At 39.0% G+C, this 23,161-nt stretch overlaps 1 protein-coding gene, 2 long non-coding RNA genes and 1 pseudogene across 3 annotated transcripts; 1 reads left to right on the top strand and 3 right to left on the bottom strand.

Moving 5' to 3' along the window:
* Nucleotides 1-3,145: 3,145 nt before the first annotated feature.
* On the bottom strand, nucleotides 3,146-9,134 carry LOC125007694 (annotated as a pseudogene).
* LOC125007695 lies at nucleotides 7,495-7,978 on the bottom strand. Its single transcript, XR_007112762.1, has 3 exons — nucleotides 7,890-7,978; nucleotides 7,744-7,778; nucleotides 7,495-7,651 (listed from the first exon to the last, which is right to left on the bottom strand). It is a non-coding gene; the product is annotated as an uncharacterized LOC125007695 (long non-coding RNA).
* A 4,489-nt stretch (nucleotides 9,135-13,623) lies between the features above and the next one.
* On the bottom strand, nucleotides 13,624-14,590 carry LOC125007696. Its single transcript, XR_007112763.1, has 4 exons — nucleotides 14,258-14,590; nucleotides 14,042-14,164; nucleotides 13,892-13,914; nucleotides 13,624-13,789 (listed from the first exon to the last, which is right to left on the bottom strand). It is a non-coding gene; the product is annotated as an uncharacterized LOC125007696 (long non-coding RNA).
* Nucleotides 14,591-16,172: 1,582 nt separating this feature from the next.
* On the top strand, nucleotides 16,173-22,053 carry LOC125008536. Its single transcript, XM_047585822.1, has 7 exons — nucleotides 16,173-16,322; nucleotides 19,012-19,108; nucleotides 19,222-19,566; nucleotides 19,672-20,016; nucleotides 20,117-20,257; nucleotides 20,861-20,925; nucleotides 21,161-22,053. The coding sequence occupies exons 1-7, from the start codon at nucleotides 16,173-16,175 to the stop codon at nucleotides 21,305-21,307; spliced, it is 1,290 nt and encodes a 429-aa protein (XP_047441778.1). The 3' UTR covers nucleotides 21,308-22,053.
* The last annotated feature ends 1,108 nt before the right edge of the window (nucleotides 22,054-23,161 follow it).

The raw sequence follows: 23,161 nt of genomic DNA, 5'->3' as shown, positions 1-23,161 counted from the left end.
TTTGTCCTTCTCAATAATGTGTAAGTTATATCATGACATGTCACGATACTTACATACTTCAGAACATATTTCAGACTCTGGCAAAAATATTAAGACTAAATATGATGAGACTATTTAACAGCAGATTTAAGGGTAGCCAGTAACCAGTGTTGATATAATAGATTGATATTAAAATAGATTTGTATTCAGAATACAGTTACATTGTTGAAATCAATGGATAATATGACAATACTTTTCTTTTTCACAAGTTAATTCACTCTCTAAACAAATTAAGGCAACTCAATGCATTTCCCTTCATGAAAATGAATAAAACTGAGCTACAGTATTTAGATCAGTCACAATGGAGTCAGAGCAGAATCAGCAGATGCTAGAGGTAGAACTTGAGCCGGAGCTGGCACAACAGAATCAAGTCAGGAGTACGTTTCTTGGAAATTAAGACAGCATTTCACATTTAAAAAAAGAGGAGGGAGAAGGAAATATAACTGTGCAGTGCACCCCCTGCCTGCCAGCAACCCACATCAAAAGGGCTCCACCTCCAAAACCTGAAAAAAGCATGTAAGTTATCATTTCTAATTAGCCAGGGGTAGTGTCTGCTTGTCTGGTCACCCTTTCTATTTTATAGTTGTATTGGTAGTTATCTCTTAGTCGATGTGCGACTTTCCATTCTAGGTGCTGATTTACTAGCCACAAAGACTAGCCCTGTTTGACGCTAGCTAAAATTAGCTCATGTTAGCTGAGACCCCAGTTAGATTTTTGTAGTATGCAGTTCTTTAACTACAAATATAAAAATCGATCTGCTAGTTCAGGTACTTGTTACTAGTGCTACAGCTTTTAATATGTTTAAATGCTTCAACGTGGTTTTAGTTGCATGTATGCATGCTCCTTTTGTTTGACCTGCTCATACCAGTACAATACTACTCTGACATCATGTGCTCCTGTCAAGTGGCTTTGTAGTCAGGGGGGATTTATTTTTCACTCCACACCATAACACCACATATTCCATAGAGGAAAAACAGATCCAGAGGGCCCCGGGATTGAACCATACAATCTCTGGGGGAGAAGTCACCAAGGTGTGAAACAGCTCCTCCGGCAGAGCTCAGGACCAGAAAGGATCTGCACTGGGGAATTTTAAAGTCTCAGGTGTTGTATGGCTGGTCTGGTTGACACTGCAACACTGCGTGGACATCGGGGCACGTTTTGGAGTGGCAGACCAGGATGGTGGTCCCCAGCTTTAGGAAGGGTAACAGAGGGTGTGTTCCAAGTATAAGGGATCACCACTCCTCAGCCTCTCTGGGAAAGTCTATGCCCGGGTATTTTTTTTTGTCCCAGAAAATGGAACCCTAGGCCAGCTCTTTACCTTTGCTAAAGGGGCTGGAGGGGAAATCCCCTCCACATGTGGATCTGCAGAAGGTTTATGACTCTGGGATTGGCCCCATTCAGTCCCTGTACGAAATTTAGTAATGTTTGGTCCAGCAGGAAGTCGGACCAGACCCTTGTCTCTCTGGGGGTCACTTGCTGTCCTGGGGTTGAGGCGCGTCTTCTCTATCACTTCCCAGGTCTTCCTGGGTTTGTCCTGCGGGCCTTAAACAATTTCGCTCCCTGGCCCCTCCTCTCCCTCCCTTTTGCCACTCCCTCCTCCCTTTCTGTACCTCCCTCCTGGCCCTCACTGGCCTGAGGCTCCTCTCTTCACTATATTATTTATCACAGCTACAGCTAGGTACAGCACATACATCCAACCCGAGTTTTTAATGCACCAGACTTGGGGGACTGCCCTGGATTGGTCAGGGGGGCCCTACGTCAGGGAAGGCTGCAGGACAGCAGTGTGCTGCAGTCCCCTGACCCTCCCATGCCCTCCTCCTTCCCCCCAATCTTAATGCACCACACCAGATCCAGGGTCACAGGGTCAGCTGCAAGAAAATAACTGCAGCAGTCTCACAATCTCATATAAAGTTGACACCCTGTGGTGTTTAACTATGTGGACAAATGCAGACAAAAAAAAAAAAAAAAAAAGGACTCCAGGGCTAGGGCTACCTTTTGTCACCGATTCTGTTCATACATTTTATGGGCAGGTGGGTGGGTAGGTGGGTTGATGGTTGGTGAGTTTCGGTGATTGGAGGATCTTGTCCCTGCGTTTTGCAGATGATGTGGTTTTCCTAGCTCCTCGGACAACAGCCTCCAGGTCCGAGATGACAGTGTTATTCTCAACAGCTGCCTGGAGCTGTCCAGGGTCCTGAAGATGCTGAAATACTTGATGAACAGATGAGTTGCATTAGAATAGGAGGGCAACAGTATACATCCACTGTTAGGGCAGTGTGTGCCCTGTACAGTTCCTGCTTCTGGCATGGTCTCACAAACACCTGTTTTACATCAGAGCAGGTTCATGCAGGTGGTTGAGAACCATACACTGGATCTGATCACTTGGATGGGTTCCTCCCACTGGAAACTGAGTCTGAACTTCTTCAGATTGTGTAGGATAGATTTCGGCAGATAGTCCACTGATGCTGGCCTAGAGCTCTCCCTTATACATTTAAGTCAGTTTGGCTGGTTCCTTATCCATTAGTGTGCATACAGAGAGAGAAATTGTGATGGCAATTGGAAATGCAAGCACATTACGTTTCCTGATCATCGTGTACTAACTGGTTAGGAGGTTGTGGCTGGGGAAACAAGATGAGGAACCACAGCACAATCCATCTACCCACACACACGTTCAGTTCCTCTGTCTCTGGGAATGTTTTACAAACCCTCTTTTATTTGCGAGACATGAAACTTTTGAAGCTATTGTTTTATTTGAAGGTTACGTCATTGGAGTACCCCACTACCTCATGCCACTCTCTCATAAAACCATAGAAATAATCTCAGTAACCCACTCTGTGCAATGGTTCTATTATTCACTATAATTCACATCAACCATCAAGGTTTTATGGCATCCCTTATAAGATCTATCACAATTATAAAATCACTTTATATGATGCAATATTAATGGTGATTCATTGATTCCACATGTTGAGAGAAAGTGTGTTTTATTTATTTACACTGGTTGATAGAACAATTTCTAAAATAAAACCAACAAACCAAACCCAATGAATGAAACAGAAACAGCTGTAGCTCAAAATATCATAAGTACTCCAAATACCAACCAAAATGTATTTTTAGTAGTTCTTCTACTGAAGGAAACATTATTTTTTGTTCCCATGTTGGAACCTGAGAAGAAGCAGACTATCTTAATTTTCCATGTTTTTTATTATTGGTAGAAGAATTATAGAAATGAAATGATAATATATACAGTATTACCAGTAGCTCAATGTGACAAACCTTATTCTCCAAACAAATATCAACTGGACACTAAAACAAACAGACCTCACTAATCCAGACTAAAAGCCTTCAGAGCCATGTATATCCTCTCTCTTTCCACAGTTTCTGAGTTCCTTCTTCCACCACGGTCCCCGTTCATCATGGTGAAGATGACAGCAGAATAAACCAATGTGTCTTCACCTCTCTTAGGAAATACATTACATGAAATTAAAAAAGGTTCATAACTTTGTTTGAGACGAATCCAGTTGATAAAATTCTTACCTGCAGATTTTTCTTTGCACCATTATTTGTTTGCATGTGAACTGCAGCAGAACCTTTGAATCAGGAAATACATCGATGTCAGTTATAGAAGGCTTCATTTACTATCAGTTAAGACTGCAATATTATATGTAACTACTATTACCGCTGCAACAATCACACTTGTCGTAAATTAAGACAGTTATAACAATCAGACTTAAAGCCAGGGCAGCACACAGCGGAAAAATAACTGAACTGATCGTCTGTGACCACATGTTGGTTTCTGTAATGATAACAAGAAGAGACAAAGAAAAAAAAATGTAACGAAATATTGTTTTCAATAACTTGTAATAAACATTGCTAATAGTGATGTTTTCTGTTTAACCAAAGGAGCAATAACACAGTTACCTTTAATGTCCAGTTTTATTCCGTTTCCAAATAATATCTCTCCACACGTGGCCACAGCACAGTAGTAAGTCCCAGCATCAGAGGAGCTGACGTCCTTAGAGAAGCTGTAGACACATTTCTGTGAGTGAGTCTCCGGACTCCTCTCACATTCATCACCACTGTTTTGATGAGCATAAATTAAACTGGGATGCGATTCATCTGATTTGGCTCTGAACCAGTACACTCTGAGATCTTCTGGACATGTCTTGTTCTCAGAGTCAGAGAGGACTGAACACTGTAGAGTCACTGAGTCTGGATCAGATGGAGACACTTCAGTGACGGTAGTGATATGTGGTTCTGGTCCTAGAAAACATAAAGATACAATTAATGAAAATGTGTTTAACCATCTTATTGATAATAACACAAGTTATACACAATAACAGGTAACACTTTCTATGAAGGTTGTACTTATAATGCCCTATGAATGCACTCATAATGTTTTATAAGGTGTCTATAAAGCATTATAATGGTCATTATTACCATCTATACATATTCACAAGTCGTCATAACCAACTTCATGATGCATTATGACAACTGGTTATGAATGATTATAATTTTAATCTGAATAGTGCATTTTAAATATGTCAATATTTTGCCTAGTTTACTTGTTAATGTTATGATGCATCATAACTACTTTGCTTTGCTAAATGTGTATAGTGATGCATAATGAGTTTTTGACTTCGCCTATAGTGCTTTATTTTCTGTAGTTATAAGTATATGTAATAAAGTTATAATAATGTATACATCTCTCTACAACACACAGTTATAAACAGCTATGCAATATCATAAGTGCTATTTGTCAGCTCTAAGTAAAGTGACAAGAATATGACACTATTATTAACAGATATAAGTTACTATGAGTAATCAAAAGGTGCAATGAACTAAGGAAGAGAGAAGGAAGACGTGTGAATGTGGAAAAGGGCAAAATAAAGCAGCTTGAGACTTGAACTGCAGAACTGGTTATGAGGAAGAACCACAAACTCTGACAAGTAGAGAGTAGATCTGTGGAACAGCAAAGAGAAAACAGCACAAAGAGTTAAAACTGTATCAGTATCAGTAGAACATTTTGGTTTGTGGTCTTCATCGGGGGCAATGTAAAAAAACTGTAAAAAGCAAAGGCATGGGTATGCACTGTCTCTGCTTTTGTACTGAGTAGAACGGAGTGGAAATGCGGTTAAAACCAAAACACTGACAGATAATAGCTTCTTCTACTCTGTGTCGTCTTTGAATGTTCAGGTTTTACTTGTGTGGACAGCACTGTAGCTATTTAAACAACACAGATACACAGATAAACACAACTGTTATGGGAAACATTGCTGTGGTCGGCCTTTCAAACAGGGCTGTGCAAACTAAGGGGCTCTACTTCCTGTTTCACTCTCTACTTTAATCTCAGGAAGCTGGTCTTGCACCACGGTTTAATCTGCTTTAACAATACAACTAGAACAGCACTATATTATTATTATTATTGTTATTATTAGTAGTACTAGCAGTAGTAGTAGTAATGTCTAAATCATTTGGCCCAGTGGTTGACAGGCCTTCTTTCCAAATGGGGGTGAATGAATCAATAAATAAAATCAGCTACTATGAAAAATTATGAATTGAAAAAATTATAATTCTAATTTTAAATAGGCATGTACAATTGTGTCATCTAAATGTTTTTCTCTTTAAATCCAACCTAAGCTTATAATCAGCTCTGTTCTAAGTGAACAGTTTCAGTGGTTGGTCAAAGGGCGGAGAAACAGCTCACCACAGCTTCTGTCAGTGTTGCTGCTAAATGTGGTTTATCTTGTTGTTCTGATGACAGACATGCAAAAGGCCTTCACAGTGAGCTGTGAGATCAGGAGAGGCTTTTGTCCTTTCGTTTTATTTATGACATGTCATGTGTACTTCAGAAAATGTTTCAGACCCTGGCAAAAAAATTAAGTTAAGACTAAATATGATGAGACCATTTAACATCACATTTAAGAATAACCAGTAACTTGAGCTACTGCACCGATGCACTGCATTGTCAGAATCGTCCATCATAAACATTTTTACCAGTTCTTTTCATGCTATGACAAATCAAAATGTCAGAAGTTCAGAAAACATGATGCATTAGAAAACAATAAAGAGACAAGGTCGTTATCGTTATCTCATGTGAATTTTGTTGACATGACCAAGTGCTGAAGGTTATCACAGAGTCCATCTGCCAGACCAAGCATCACCATCCACCAAGACAAGAGATTGCATTCGTGAGAGTGGGACATCATCCAAAGCCAAAAAAAAAAAAAAAAGCTCAGGCAGGCCTCCTTGGGTTAGCTCATGACTGGAAGATGAGAATGGACCTGTCCACCGAATTTCCGAGACGACCTTTTGACCAGATATTGTGCTGGTTTCTGAAGCGTCTATGCAAGTGGTCATTCTAGATCTTATAGTGACCTGGGAGGAGAGGACTGAAGAGACCTATGAAAGGAAGAGAGTGAAGTACACCATGCTGGTGCCACAGACAAGAGTGGCGTACCAGGTGGGAGGAAGGGGCTTTGCAAAGCCTACAGCCTCCTGGGCATCACCAGCGCATGCAAGAGGAAGGCCATCCATAGAGCTTCAGAGGCAGCCAAGACAGCATCTAGATGGCTGTGGATCAAGCTGTGGATGAATGCTTCTTGGACACAGGCTGGGAACTGACCACTCCAGGTCAGGTCACCTGGGAAAGGGTGTCTGAAGTTGAAAGACCAGATGAACCCAGGCACTGTGATAGTGTCCAAGTGAATCTAGAGATGTATCTATCATATCATATCACTATCATATCATGAGGCACTGATCAGACTGGCATTTTTATTTTGTCAGTAATTGAAAGCTTTTGATTTACTTTCACTTTGCTATATTAATTTTAATCACAATTAATCAAATATGAGGTAAATGATTGAATTGTAAGTATACAATTAGTATGGTGGTTGTTTCCACTGTGAACTTCAGTACTGACTAGACTATTTATTGTCAAAGTGAGTGTGGGAAACATGAATCAATATTTGTGCCACTTCAAAATCAAAGAAAAGGAAATGATGTATCAAACTTATTGAACGTGTTTTTTATTTTTATGTAAAATTTAATTATACACTTAGTACATAGTTTTCCTTACTATTTTTTAACGAAGCAACACATAAACATATATACATTTTGCAGAGAAATATTACACTGCGCTGATACATATAAGACATGTCAATGTGATTAAAACCACATATCAGACAAAAGAGGGATGTGCAACATATGAACTCAAAAATACCGAAAAATTAAGTGAGTAACTTAATAAATAGCAATAATAAACTGTATGAAAATACAAATATCTAAGATATTTTTTTAAAACATGCAAGTATTTTTATATTAGAATGGAAACTTCCTTGACATGCAACTAGTCTGAAAAAATTGAACAGAATACACATTCAAACGTTAAATTAATGATTCCACGAGTGAAAATCAAGCCTGGTTAAGTTTTTTATTTCCTACATATGTACGAAAAAAAGAAATACGTTTGATCTGCAGCTGTGCGATTGTTTTAAGCTCTGACATCAGAGTAGATGATCTCTTCCTCTGTTCTTTGCGCTTTCTTTGTCTCTGCTTTGCCAGCCTTCCTCATTATGATGTTTGGTGCAGAATAAACCAAAGTATCTTCATCTCTCTGAGGACGAATAAGAAAATGTATGAGATAGCAGGTAATATATAATAACAGTTCCTATAATTTCCGTCTCTTTCCTTATTTATACACCTTACCTGCTGACTTTGAGTTGGAGCATCTGTTTGCAAAACTACAGGGAAATTTAAAATGAATGATAATATAAGTAAATTAACACAAATAAATAGATAAAATCTGTATCGGGCTTTTGTGAAATACTGACAGACTGATTAAAATAATTTACCGTCACGATTGTTTTTCTTGATGGTATAAATGAGGAAGACTATAACACTCAGACTTGTAGCCAAAGCAGCACATAACAGAGAGACGACTATATTTGTCTTCTGTACATTGAGTGCTGAAAAAAAGGGGGGTTTTAGTAGTGATAATTAATTACATTGTGTAAGTTGGTACATTAGAAACGTTTTTTTTTTCTGGATCTTAAAAGATAAATACTTAAATACTCTTATTAATCAGTTACAGTTACCTTTTTTCTCCATTTTTATTCCGTTTCCAAATAATATCTCTCCACATGTGGCCACAGCACAGTAGTAAGTCCCAGCATCAGAGGAGCTGACGTTCTTAGAGAAGCTGTAGACACATTTCTGCGAGTGAGTCTCAGGACTTCGCTCACATTCATCAGTGTTGTTTTGATGAGCATAAAATTTAAAATGGGATGAGACTATCCCGATTTGGCTCTGAACCCGTACACTCTGTGATCTTCTGGGCTGTCTTGTTCTCAAGTCAGAGAGGACTGAACCTGTAGATCACTGGTCTGATCCAGATGCGACACTTCAGTGGGCCGCAGTGATATTTGGTTCTGGTCCTAGAAAATTTTAAGACAAGATAATGAAAATGTTGTTACCCTTAATAACAACAGCTAAAATGTTAATTTGAACATAAGTGCACAAATAGTTATTTACCTTTAATGATCAGAAATATTCCCTCCATAAATGTCATTTTGAGCTTGCCCGGTTTTCAAACAGTAGTAAAAACCCAGTATCACTGAGCTTAGTCTGACTAATATGTAGAACAAAGGTTCCAGGCCCTTGTTTTGCTGTAATGTGAGTATTTGTTGTAATCTGAGGAGCTGTATTAACACCAGTGGCATTAAATGTCAACGTTCCTCCCAAGAATTCAGGCCGGGTCCCAGAAACGATCCTGATCCAAAACAAGTATTCTTGTTGTGAAGTTTCCTGACGAGCACATGGAAGAGTCACATCTTGTCCAACACCAACAGTCTTTGTCACAAACTTATGATCATCTGAGCACCCTGAAAGAAAGACAAATACATCGATAAATAACAACAGAGACAGAATCATTTACAGAGATACAGGAGGGACAGATTTGTATATGACGTACTGTAAACTACAAGACAACACTCATCTCATTAACAAGAATGTGTAATAAGTCTGAGCTTTCTATTTATACTTACGTCCCACTCTGAGCATCAGCAACAGATAAAATACGACCAGCATTTTCTGATTAATTCCTGAGTATCTACATTAAAGTGAGAGGCATGTTGTAAAATGGTTCACCTTAAATTAAGCACATCAAGTGGGAGGGAACAAATTTAGAGCGATCTGATTGGCCTACTGTTATACTGGTAATTTGTTGTACTACACCAGGAGAAAATATATACACTATTTCTCACACTTGAAACATGAAACAACAGCAACATGGTGTTTTTCTGTAACTCACACACAATAAATAAATGACATAAGAGACCGACTCTCTTTGGTTTTCACATATTTAATACAGACAACTTATAAACAATATTTATAATAATAATAATAATAATAATAATAATAATAATACATGTCATTTGTACAACACTTTTCAAAACTCAAATACACTTTACAGACATAAAACAGAACATTAAATACACATTAATAAACAATGAATGAAATAAGAGAACAGTTAAAATGAACATTGCAAAGTGGCTAAAAGTTAAAAGCAATCTCAAAGAGATGAGTTTTTAAAGGGATTTGAATGTGTTGGGGTCGGTGCAGTTTCTGATGGGGATGACGGGGAGTTCCAGAGGGTGGGAACAGCAGCAGAGAAGGCTCTGTCCCCCCAGGCTCGGTACTTGGTTTTGGGTGGGTCAGTAGGTGAAGAGGAGGATCGGAGGCTGCGGGAGGGGGTGTGGGGCCGAAGCAGGTCCATGAGGTAGGGGGGAGCCTGGTGATGGAGGGCTTTGTGGGTGAGTAGGAGAATCTTAAAATTGATTCTGTGTTTAACAGGAAGCCAGTGGAGATACTGGAGGATGGGGTGATGTGGTCACGGTAACGGGTGTGGGTGAGGAGGCGGTTTTGGATGATTTGTAGTATGTTGAGAAGTTTGGAAAGTAGACCATAGAGGCTATTGGATAGTCCAGTCTCGAGGTGAGGAAAGAGTGGATGAGTGTTACAGCTGCGGTGGGGGAGAGAGACAAACGGGCAATGTTTTTCAGGTGGAGGTCAACTGTTTTGGTGACCTGTTTGATGTGCAGTTCAAGGGTGATGGAGTGTCATGGATGAATCCAAGACTGCGGGTGTGGGAGGAGGGAATCAGGGGTGAGTTGCCAATGTTTAGATAGATGTGCTAAGCTGACTGGGTGAGGTTTGGGGACAATGATTAGGATCAATTCAGTTGAAGGTAGTTGGTTTTCATCCACGTGTTTGTTTCTGAGAGGCAGGCTGAAAGAGTAGACAGTGTGGAGAAGGTAATGGATTCGGTGGAGAGGTACAGTGGAACATCAGCAGTGTGGAAGTTGAGTCCATGGTGGCGGATGATGTTGCCGAGGGGAAGGATGTAGATGATGAACTAGAGGGGACCAAGCACCAAGCCTTGGGGGACACCTTGTGCCAGGGGGGCAGTGGATGAGGAATGTTGTGTATGTGTATGAATTGTTGTCTGTTGGAGAGGTAGGATTTAAGGTGAGTGCACAGCCAGTGATGTGGAATGATTTTTCAATGCTAGATCGGAGGATGGATTGGTGGATGGTGTCAAAGTCAACATTGAGGTCCAGGAGGATGAGAACACTGACATCTGCGGAGAGGAGGAGGTTGTTTAGTATCTTGAGGAGTGCTGTTTCAGTGCTGTGTTTTTGCCGTAAACCAGATTGAAAGACTTCAATATAGGTTGTTGCAGGTGAGGTAGGTGTGTGGACACGGCACGTTCAAGGATTTTGGAGAGGAAGGGAAGGTTAGAGATTATTTGAAAGTTGGAGGTGCAGTTGGGGTCGAGTCCAGTTATGGGGTCGAGTTATTATCAGATTTCCCCTAAAACAGAAGCTCATTAGAAGAATTTAGTTTTTATAAATTTCAAATCTTGGAGTGCGATTCAAAATAAGTTGAGAAAACATGGTCAAAACAAACCTTAAAGTAATTAATCCTGAAAAAAAAGATTGCTTTCAATTATTTCCTTTTTTAACATTATGTTTTAGGTATGGTCAAGCTTAGGCAGAAATACGTTCTTAAAGTTTATAAAATATTGTAATGGGTATTGAACAATAAATCAATTTAATTAAGTTATAGTTAGTTAAGAGATTAAACTAAATGTGTCATGACGTTCCGTTCTGACGTTATGTCTGATTGGATGAAAGGCAGGGTACAACCAGGGCCAATATTTTCTAGTCTAGCTGTAAATATTTGGCAGTGTTTCCTGCATTCAACAACTTCTTCATACATTTAATCATTACATTTAAATGCATCAAATAAAATATAATAAAACGTGCAACAGTCAGTCCTGCTTCAATGTGTGTGTCACTCAGTAACATGTGAATTTAAATACTTTGTTTTCTGTACATTTAATTAATATGTATCCAAATAAAAGGAGGAGCCATTTTAGTATCGTTTGAATCAACCAATTCAGAAGCTCCACGTCATCAGTGATGACCCACCCACTCTGAACATCAGCAGGAAGAGCACAGCATACAGAGTCTGAGAGGCGGCTGTGGTTACGAGCTCATTCTCTACACTCTCTACAGAGCACCAGTGTCACAGTTTCACAGAAACACCCTGACCCGGAGTAGATCAAAGTTTCAAATGCTTTATTTGCACTGGTGTGGGGTAGGAAACAAATTGAATACACAACCTGATTATGAGGAAGCACAGAAAACAGACAAGACAAGACAAGAGAAAACAAACCAAAAGTTTCAAACTGTGTCAACATTTGTGACAGTGGAACATTTTGGTTTGTGGGGTCAGTGTATTTTTGATCATGAACGAAGGCATGTCTTTGTTCTGCAGGGTTCCTGGTCTAAATCCAGTCACTGACCTATGTTACATTGTACACCGTCCCTCTGTTACTGAGTGCACAAAGTCGTAATAATAATAAGACAGTTATGAATACTACAACAAATGCTAATGTTTAGACTCATAAAGAGGTCCTCATACATTTAAATGAATTAATTCACTTTGTCAGTGGTTCCCTGAATAACACTTTGTTCAGTACTTGTACTAATAATACACACATACATAGTTTAACATACAGAAGAGTGGACATAGGAAAGAAACAATGATAAAATGTAATTAAAATCAAAACACTGACAAAAAATACTTTTCACTACTTTGTGTTGTTCTTTGAATGTATGAGTTTTATTTGTGTGGACAGCACTGTAGCTATTTAAACACACAGATACACAGATAAACACTGTTTGATGGAAACATTGCTGTGGTTAGGGTGTGAATACAAAAGGGCTGTACTTCCTGTTTCATGCTCTACTTTATTCTCAGGTCTTGCACCACGGTTTTATCTGCTTTAAAAATGCAAATAGAACAGCACTATATAATATTAATAATAATAATAATAATATTATTGTTATTGTTGTTGTTAATATTGAAACATTTAACAGGGACACATCTGTACGAGAGGAATCAGTACATTTCTATCTGCCCAATCATCTAATCTTGATCTTATTGTCTTGCAGTTTTTCTTTGGTTGTTGGCAGATGATAGGATGATAGGAGGTGCTGTGTGTCGGGACACACACGACAGTGTTCTTCTCAATGTCTGCCTTGAGCTGTCCATGGTCCTGAAGGTGCTGAAATAATTTGCAGCTGAAGAACTGATGAGTTGCATAAGAATAGGAGGGCAACAGCATACATCCACTGTCAGGGGAGTGTGTCCTGTACAATTTGTGCTTTTGGTCTGGTCTTACAAACACCTGTTGTCCATCAGAGCTCTGTGCATTTGGTTAGTACAAAGTCAAACAGTGGATCTGATGCATTGCAAGGATCCTTCCAACTGGAAACTTGATGGTGTGTGACGGATTTGGGAAGACATAAGATCTGTTTATATCACATGCAAATGAACAGTTCTCCATGATTGCATGAAACAACTTCCACTGACGGTGGCCCACAGCTCTCTTTATGCATTTACCCCAGTTCACCTGGCCCCTCATCTCTTAGCATGCATACAGGGAGAGAAATCCTTTGCTATTTTAATCACAGTTAATCAAATGTGAGTAAAATACTTACATTGCAAGTTTTAAAATGTATGAGCCTTTGAACGTATTGCTGCTTCTACTACGAACATTGAAGAAGGACTTAGTATTGACTGAACTATTTACTGTCAAAATGAACAAGAATTAATGGCAACAAATGCCTGAACATGAAACCAAACCTGTGCCTGTTATAAACAGAGTACAAGGATTCAACATGTTTTTACTTATGTGAACTTCATAGAGATGTGGTACACTGTTTTTAGACTGTATTTTTTCAAGGAGCAACACATGCAATCAATTGTCTAGAATAGGGTTGTATTGCACTGATACATATGTTATTGTAATTAAAACCACATATCAGACAGAAGACAGATGTGTGACAGATTTGTGAAAAGACCAGCAAAAATTAATTGAACATGTAGTATTGCTCATATTAATACTTTCAAAATATGCAGGTATTTTGCCATCATTATGACAACTTCCTTGGCTTGCAAAGTGATTCCAAAGTGATTTCAATAATGAAAATCAAGCTTGATACGGCGTTTCTTACATTGTGCCAGAAAACCATTGATCTACAACTGATTTTATGATTTTTTAAGCTCTGACATGAGAGTAGATGATCTCTTCCTCTGTTCTTTGCAATTTCTTTCTCTCTGCTTTCCCAGACTTCCTCGTTATGATGTTTGGTGCGGAATAAACTAAAATCTCTTCATCTCTCTGAGGATAAGTAAAAAAAGAATATATCAATATTATGAGATGGCAGGAGATGAGGGAAAATAAATTGAAGATTTTGATGACATTCTGATGCCATTATCTTACCTGTTGACTTTGCGCTGGAGTATCTGTTTACAAAACAACAAAAATTTAAATGAAAGAAAGAAATAATGTTGGATAATTTACACAATTTACACAACTCAGTCATGAAAACATTATAGCAGGCAGTTAAAATAGATTGATCATAATGATTACCGTCACGATTTTTCTTCTTGATGGTATAAATGAGAAAGACTATAACAATCAGACTTGTAGCCAAAGCAGCACATAACAGAGAGATGACTGTGTAGGTCTTCTGTACATCCTGCGTGTTGAGTGCTGAAAAATAAAAACACCCATTGACTTTAGATGAGGAAGGTGATCTAAAGGGATATCATTCAATTAAAAATATTGTAAAACAGTTACAGTTACCTTCATTGTGCAGTTTTGTTCCATTTCCAAATAGTATCTCTCCACATGTGGCCACAGCACAGTAGTAAGTCCCAGCATCAGAGGAGCTGACGTCCTTAGAGAAGCTGTAGACACATTTCTTCGAGTGAGTCTCCGGACTCCTCTCACATTCATCACCACTGTTTTGATGAGCATAAATTAAACTGGGATGCGATTCATCTGATTTGGCTCTGAACCAGTACACTCTGAGATCTTCTGGACATGTCTTGTTCTCAGAGTCAGAGAGGACTGAACACTGTGGAGTCACTGAGTCTGGATCAGATGGAGACACTTCAGTGACGGTAGTGATATGTGGTTCTGGTCCTAGAAAACATGAAGACACAATTAATGAACATGAGTTACCCATCTTATTGATAATAACACAAGTTATACACAGTAACGCATATTCATAGTTACCTTTAATGATCAGAAATATTCCCTCCATAAATGTCATTTTGAGCTTTGCGGTTTTCAAACAGTAGTAAAACCCAGTGTCACTTAGCTTAGTCTGACTAATATGTAGAACAAAGGTTCCAGGCTCTTGTTTTGCTGTAATGTGAGTATTTGTTGTAATCTGAGGAGCGGAATTAACACCAGTGGCATCAAATGTGAATGTTCCTCCCAAGAATTCAGGCCGGGTCCCAGAAATTATCCTGATCCAAAACAAGGATTCTTGGTCCACAGATTCCTGACGAGCACATGGAAGAGTCACATCTTGTCCAACACCAACAGTCTTTGTCACAAACTTATGATCATCTGAGCACCCTGAAAGAAAGAAAAGAGAAAAACAAATAGTTAACAACAGAGAAAGATTTGAACGTGTACAACCACATTTACACAAGAGAGACTGATTTGTATTTGTAATCTATGTTACAGTACATATTTTACATAATAAATGTGCATAATAAATGTCTGAGCTTTCTACAGCTTATACTTACGTCCCACTCTGATCATCAGCAGTAAATGAACTATAAACAGCATTTTCTCATGGATCCGCATGTGACTGCATTTAAGAGCGTGTTGTAAGATGGTTCATCTTATTTTAATCACATCAAGTGGGAGGGAACAGTTTACAAACAATCTGATTGGCCTATTATTCTCCCTGCATGTCACTGTGTTAGCAGAGTGGCAGATATATCAACTATCTCTCAAACCTGAGAACATGAAACATCTCAAACACAAACTTTTGTTATATGAAGGTTTAGGACTTATTCATAAGAAATACACGAGAGTTACTACAGCGACAACCCAAATGTTCGAAACACTACCTTCACATTTAACTGATGAGTATACACCTGGCTGGTGTTTCTATCTTGAAATACAGTTTTCTGCTATAAATGTAAGTGAATGTTGACCAGGCTCCATTACTGACCCTTGTTCTGTGTCTATTTAAGAACGTATTTTAAAGTAGCTGGATTTACACTGCAGTTGTGACATTACAATGGGATTAGACTAAGACTAATACCCACTGTACAGCGTAACACATACAAAGCTATTTTGACTCGAAACCTGGTTAAATAAGACCGTTATAAATTGTTTTCCAACTTCCTGCTTTTTCTGCAAGACACTCGATATACTCAAAACATGTTTCATTCCCTCAAACATCAGTTTAACCATTTAGAAATGGTTTCACACGATTCCACTGAGATATAATCTAATGATCAGATTAAATGTTAATTATTGTTGTTATTATTTATTAGTTATTATTGTAAGGAGGACTGACACTTATTGCCATCGTCATTTAAAAGCATGTTGCAAAATATATTTAGATAAACCAACATCCATGTCTGTGGTTATATAGAAATTCAAGAAGTTGTATCTAGCTGTTTGCTACAGTGATAAAATGACGAAATCTATTGTGTGAAGCAGCCACTTCAGAAGCTCCACATCATCAGTGATGGCGCCGCCCACTCTGAACATTCGTCACTTCAGCGGGAAGAACATACAGAGTGGTGAGGTGTCTGTGGTCACGCCCTCCATCCTCTACACTCTCTACATCTCTATTCAGGCAGACGCTGAAAGTGAGAGGTGGAGCACGACTGCCACAGTATGACAGAAACACGTTCATCTAGAGCTCATCAAAGGTTTCACACATGCACTGATGTGACAGTTGGAAGTCAAACTTAAAGCAGCTGAGGCTTGAACCCTAGAATTCATGAGGCAGCAAGAGAGTCTTTAATAATTTTAAATGTACCATTTAAATTTTAGCATGGTATGTATTAGGAATAAAAATGTAAACCCTGAGTGCCCTACACTCCGTTTAACAGTAACTCAGTTAATAACTCTTCTAGATATAACACCAGAAACACCAGAGATTTCTTAAACAACATTAACTTGAAAGTGTAAAGAGAAAACCACACAAACTATATTGTTGGCTGCAATGCAAAACACGTACGTCTGACAACAAAGGTGTCTTACTATAGAGCATCTTTGTAGCCCATGACTGCAGCATTACTGGTTTCATTCCCCCTGGGAATCTAGGTTTTGTCAGTGTAGATGTTGAATGCGGGACTTTGCTCGTCATTCCCTCCACAGACATGTAGATGAGCTTGACAACGTGCCGTGAGACCAGAGAGAAAGAGAATGATATTCATCTCAGAAAATGACACCGAAACCACGACAGACGTTCTGACAATACAGGGGACGTTAGTAACTGCAGGCCTGCAGTGAGATAATTAAGACGGACAGACTTCTCAGTAGCTCATGACTGCAGTGCCCGTGGTTAATCTGTGTTACAACTTTGTCTGTGACATGAATAGACTGGAATTGTACTATATACAGCAGTACTGTAGTATAGTGCTGTTGAACTTGCAACAAAGAAAGAGGACACAAATGGTGAATGGAAACTTAAGCATCGCTGTGGTTGGGCTTGTATACAAAGGGGCTGTACTTCCTGTCTCACTTTCTGCTTTAATCTCAGGAAGGTTGTCTTACATGTTTTAAAAATGCAAGTATAAACACAATATACAAATTATTGTTATTATTAATATTGATGTCTGAACACCAAGATGTTAGAGGGTAGAGGAGGGATGAACACACACACGCGCGTGCACATGCTCATCCTGAACATTTCTTTACATATTTTCACTGATAATTCACTTTTAATTGGGGAATTCTGGCATCCCATCCACATTAATGTTTCTAGACCATATATATTCTGAAATATAGATCAGATATATAACTGCAAATAGTAGACGATAGAATTATAAAAATTCAAGAATGAAAATAACAAGCAATAACAATGATAAATTCCATTTTCGTGTGAAATTAATCTGCTGAAGCCTCATGTAGTTCTTTCACTTCATACCAGTTAAAACCTCATACTGAGGCTTGTTCTGAGTAAACAGCTCCAGTGGTTGGTCAAAGGCGGAGAAACAGCTCACCACAGCTTCTGTCAGTGTAGCTGGCGGATGTGCCTTTGTTCTCTTGACAAACATGCACAAGGCCTTTCCTCAGTGCTGCTACACAGGACAGAAAGAGGATGTTATTCATCTCATAAAGTTAGCATATAGCCACAGCAGACATTCAGGCAAAGAAAACACAACAGTTACTTGTACTGACCACAGAACTGCACTGAAATAATTAAGCTGGACAGTCTTACTAATTAATTATGTCGCACATGTCTGAGTTCACACTATGAGATCAAAATAGAACCGAAATAGTCCATCACAGAGTGTTTATTGCATTACATAAAAAGAAGCCTGTTTCCTTTCAGCAGATATCTTGCATCTGTCATTTGCACTTAAATGTGAGAAGAAAAGCATGTCCATTAACACAAATGTTTCAACTCCAGTAGGTCGGAACGTTTTAGAAAAAGATGTTTATTGGTTGTTGTCTCTCATAGTCATAGCTTTGAGTTTGCCTCACCTGTTGATGTCCCCTGTGGTTTTTAGCCACATTTCCACTCACTTTGTTTTTTTTGCAGCTGTCCCTCAAAGCCACATGAGAACACCTACATAACACACATACTGTTTGAAAAGTCCTCCTTTGCTCTTCTAAGCATTCGCCTGGATGCTTTCATTTTCCCATCATCTCTGAAACATAATTTATCAGATCATAGGATATTCATTAAAGTTTATATGAAAGGTTACATAAACACCACCTTGTCCTCTGCTGAATGCAAAGCTGTGCTGCCTCAATATAAAAATAAATAAATAAGCAAATGAACAATTCACTAATCCAATCGATACATCAATGTCAAGGTTTTGCTCAGAGTAACGAAAATATGTGACTCTGGTTCAATTGATGTTGGTTCATAACAATATTCTCACACCTGCCAAATGCCCTGCCAAATGAACCTCCCTGTCCCACTGAATATGAGTATGATGAATGTGATTATACAATAGACTTTTCCAAACATAACTTCCTAACTGTTTGTAGCTATTGATATGGCAAATTAGGCTTCTGTCAGTTTGAGCTATGCTGGTAGAAACCCAAACTAAATGACAACCATCAACTCAAACGTTAAGGATTCATACACATTGTGACAACGCAGCAGCTTTTGGTGCTAAAAGACTTCCACAGTGTGTGCCCAGCTAAGCATAAAACACAACTGGTTAGCACAGAATTAAAAAATGTATAGAGAGCACAATGAAAGCACCACCACAAAGCAACTATGACAATGGACATGTCTTATCAAATGAAAAGAGACTACGTGTTTGCTAAATGTAGGGGGAGGTCATTTTCTCCATTTCAACCTATCACTGATTTCTACTTTGATCACCTTGTGACTAAAGCTTCCAGTGGGGCGAGAGAACATCAGTAGGTTGAGACAAGAGTGCTACACCACAATGATCGGAAGACTGGCAGCTTTGATTCTTCTTAGTGCAGCAAGTGAGTACAATTCATTCATACAGAAACATATTAATCGTAATCATTTTTGTTATGGTAGTTCTATTGTTTGTATCTTCTCATGTTGTAACTCTTGTTATCTGTTTTTTCTGCAGGTCTCATTGAAACTTCACATGTTTCTCAGCTGATCTCATTAACTGTGGTTAAACTTGGTGACAATGTCACTTTTCACTGTAAAGTTCCTGGGAATGAGGCTAAATCCATTACATGGTATAAACAGCCTCTTGGACATATGGTCCAGATTGTTGGTCGTGTAGTTAAGAATAAACCAACTGTTGATGAACAATTTAAAGACTCGCGTTTCACAATAACAGAAGTGGCATCTCAGTATTTTCTCACTATCAGGAATGTCAGCAAAGATGAAGAAGCAACATATTTCTGTGTAAATGGAGATAAGTATTCAGCGACAGTTGTCAACACGACATTCTTGACTGTAAAAGGTATGATATGTTTCTTTCACCAGATATGTTTGTGTCATTCTCACACATCTCTTATTGAACCAATAATAAATTGTGTAATTATTGTTTTGCAACTGAATCACACAGATTGTCATCAACATAAATCTGTCTATGTGGAACAACGTCTGAAGTCTGAGCCAGTTCAGCCGGGAGGCTCACCGACTCTCCAGTGTTCACTTCTCTCCAGTAACAAAAAGAGCAAAGTTCAGTGTCCAGGTGAACAGAGTGTGTTCTGGTTCAGAGCTGGATCACAAGGATCTCTTCCCAGCGTCGTTTACACTCACAGTAACAGCAGTGATGAAGATGTGGAGAGACGTTGTGTCTATAGTCTGTCTAAAAGCATACAGGACTCCACTGATGCTGGGACTTACTACTGTGCTGTGGTCACATGCGGAGAGATCCTGTTTGGTGAAGGAACTAAAGTGGAGACAAGTATGTGGTCATGGAGTTAATAAGAACTAGCATTGTTGGTTACAGTCGATTTAAAGGCTTTTCCATTGAGATGTTTTGGACTCTGGCCTTGTTTTCTTAGAATGTCTTCACGGTTCTGCTTTGGGAGCAGAATTAGACCCTATTGTCCTTGTGCTTGGACTGCTGTTGGCCAGCTGTGTGACTGTGATTGTCCTTCTTATTGTCTACATAAAAAAGAAGAATGTTTGTGGACATTACAAAGGTAGGTTCACCATATCTAGATAAAATTATCTAATTGTTAAATTCATCATATGATTTTGATCCCACATTTATATATCATCTCACAGCAAACGTTATGTTATTGCTGAACCGTAGAGTGTTTCTCTCCTCGTGTTGTATATTGTGAATGGGTAAATAATTCACCATTTATTTTTGGCGAAGATAAAATATTATTTTGCAAAGGAGCTCTGCTCTGTGACAATTGTTGCAGCAGAAAAACTGGCAGGTGTCCCATGTCAACATTTAAAAATGTCAGTAAAACATTAGAGGACTGGAGATGATTCGGGTAAACCATGTGAGCAGGTGTGTTAAATTACAAACACAAGAAGTGAAAATGTGCTTTTTTTTTATTACCATTCATTAACCCAGTCAAATTAGAGTTGGTGAGTCTCTCCCTAGTGAATAGTGACACTCTCAGGCCTCTTCAGCCCTTCTTCTTACCCACACTTTCACAGATGCGCCTGATAACATGCAAGTGTCCCAAAGACACTTGCACTGCCACAGTAAGGCCAGTGGGGGAGCAGATGTATAACACAGACACTGATTGTGTTTGTTTGTTTGTTTGTTTGTTTGTTTGTTTTTTAAGGAGAAAATAGGGCCTCTCATTGTCTTGGGCATGACGTGTCAACTGTGGATCAGTCAGATGATTTGGTAAATATTTTTATTATGGATGGAATATTATGGAATATATACGCCAGACTAGACACAGTTTACAAAAACAATGTTTGTCATTCATGACAAACACGACAAACTGAGGTTTAATGCTGATGACTGACCCATTCTATAAATAAAAGAATGCTAACGTCACAGTAAATTAATCCCATATCTCGATCTCAGTTTAATGTCTGTGTTTCACCACTAAGTTTGGAAAATCTTCTCATTTCAGCATATGTACTATGCAGCAGTGGATTTCTCAACAAGGCGAGTAAAAATGAAGGTGGACAAGAAAAAGGAGAAGACAAGGGAGTCACAATCAGTGTGTGTGTACTCTGCGGTTAGATCAGGCGTCAGCCGGCAGACGCCCCCTCTGTAAGCAGAGGAGGGCGTGGGGCAGTCTTTTCAGACTTGCTCGATTGACTTGAATCTTTGGTCTCCATCTGTCATCTGTCAAGAATCAAATCACGGCGTGGTGTTTAGCTCAATCAGTAGAGCACTCGCCCCATGTGCTGAGGCTACGGTCCTCGCTGCAGGCTAGAATCCCACACCGGGTGTCCTTTCCTGCACGTCTCTGCCTCCCCTTTTCCTGTCTATCGTCACTGCACTTTCAATTAAAGGCTAAAATGCCCTAAAAATATATACTTTAAGAATCAAATCAAGACATCCATATTAGATGTGGCGTTACGCTGGTGCTGAGGGAGAGCACATACTGTATGTAAAGGTGACACGTAATTAATGTATCCGTGGACTCACATTTGACAGTTTGCTCACATGAACTACATATGGAGTGACTGCACGTACAAAAATATTAGAATGTAAAAATTGCAATTGCAAAAAACAACACTTTTAAATCCTTAACACCTGGTATTATTTAAATAATGGAAGGACTGTGTTTGGAGAGCTGTTTTGCACATGAGCAGATCACGTGAGCACCAACACTTTTGAAATAGATAGATGTATTTACTGTTTAGGCTTAGAAAACATGTTGATATTTTGTCCCACACATATAACAACAAGAACAGATTCTTCAGAAATGTTATTGTCATACATGTGCAGCCATATGGTGTTAGTCTGCATATAAGGTCCATGCACGATGATACAATAAACCTGTTTCAAACTGCACCACTTCCAGTTACCTTTGTTCTGAATTATGTTTCCAAAAATCTGTCTTCATCTCTTTCATTTAGACCGCTTCTCTGTCCTCTGGTCCTCAAGTAGATTACATCCCTGCATCCTTTCTTTGATCTTTAATTTTGGCCGCAGTACATTTTCTTCACACTTACTCATACAAATTCAGCGTTTAACCTCGAAAAAGGAAAAGATAAATGTGATTAGGAGTATGATTACTAAAAAATGATTTGAAAGTCTTTTAGTGTTTGGAGAATGTGACTAAGGGCAGTCGGAGAACGATGGTGAGGAAAAAGCTGTTGAAGACCCAAGTGTTTTTGTGGTATGCATCGTGGCCAGTTGACCATCAGGTCCTGATTTGAATGAATGTCCTTGTGTCTTTCTCTGGGTTGCAGAATTAAAAACTTACAGACGATCTCTGTCTGCTTGAAAAACCTGATTATTTGCCACGTTTTTACCTGTACCATGGGATATTTCTGGTTTCATTGCCGACAGAAGAAAGATGACAGGAAATGAAGATGCAGCAAAACAAACATTGCAGCTCAGTGCTGATCATGCGATGCATACATGTATGTGTGCATGTTCACATCAAAAAATGTGTTCAATCTGAACATATTTACACATAACATCAAAGCTTTTGTGTAAAGTTAAACTGGATGATTATGCTACAGTTTAAGAAGGCAGTTACATGGAAACTTAGAATTAGACAGACTTTAATGATCCACAAGGGAAATTAGGCCTACTTTGTCACAGTAACTTCGTTGCACATACACACTCAAATAAATAAGATTATATTAAAATAAAAAAACAATTATCCATCCATTCTACTGGCGAAGACCTCACGTTCCCCATGAGGACAGACGGCACCGCCGACCTGAACCTCCTCCTCCACTCCTCCACTCCTCCACCTCCAACTACAGCACTTCTGCTGAAGTTCAGTGGGACTCTCAGGCCTCACTCGGGGCTGATCAGGGGACACGGCTAGTGCTAGCAGCTGGTCACAGGAACACACCACCGGACACAACGGCCGCTTCGCCGAACGTCACAACCAACGACACAGCCAAAAACAAAAAGTCCAGAAAAAAACAAAATAAAAACAGAA

This window comes from Mugil cephalus, chromosome 5 (genome assembly GCF_022458985.1).
Source record: "Mugil cephalus isolate CIBA_MC_2020 chromosome 5, CIBA_Mcephalus_1.1, whole genome shotgun sequence".
In the NCBI taxonomy this organism is placed as follows: domain Eukaryota; kingdom Metazoa; phylum Chordata; class Actinopteri; order Mugiliformes; family Mugilidae; genus Mugil; species Mugil cephalus.
The sequence above is the reverse complement of the archived record's forward strand: the minus strand, read 5'-3'. Positions and strand labels throughout refer to the sequence as shown.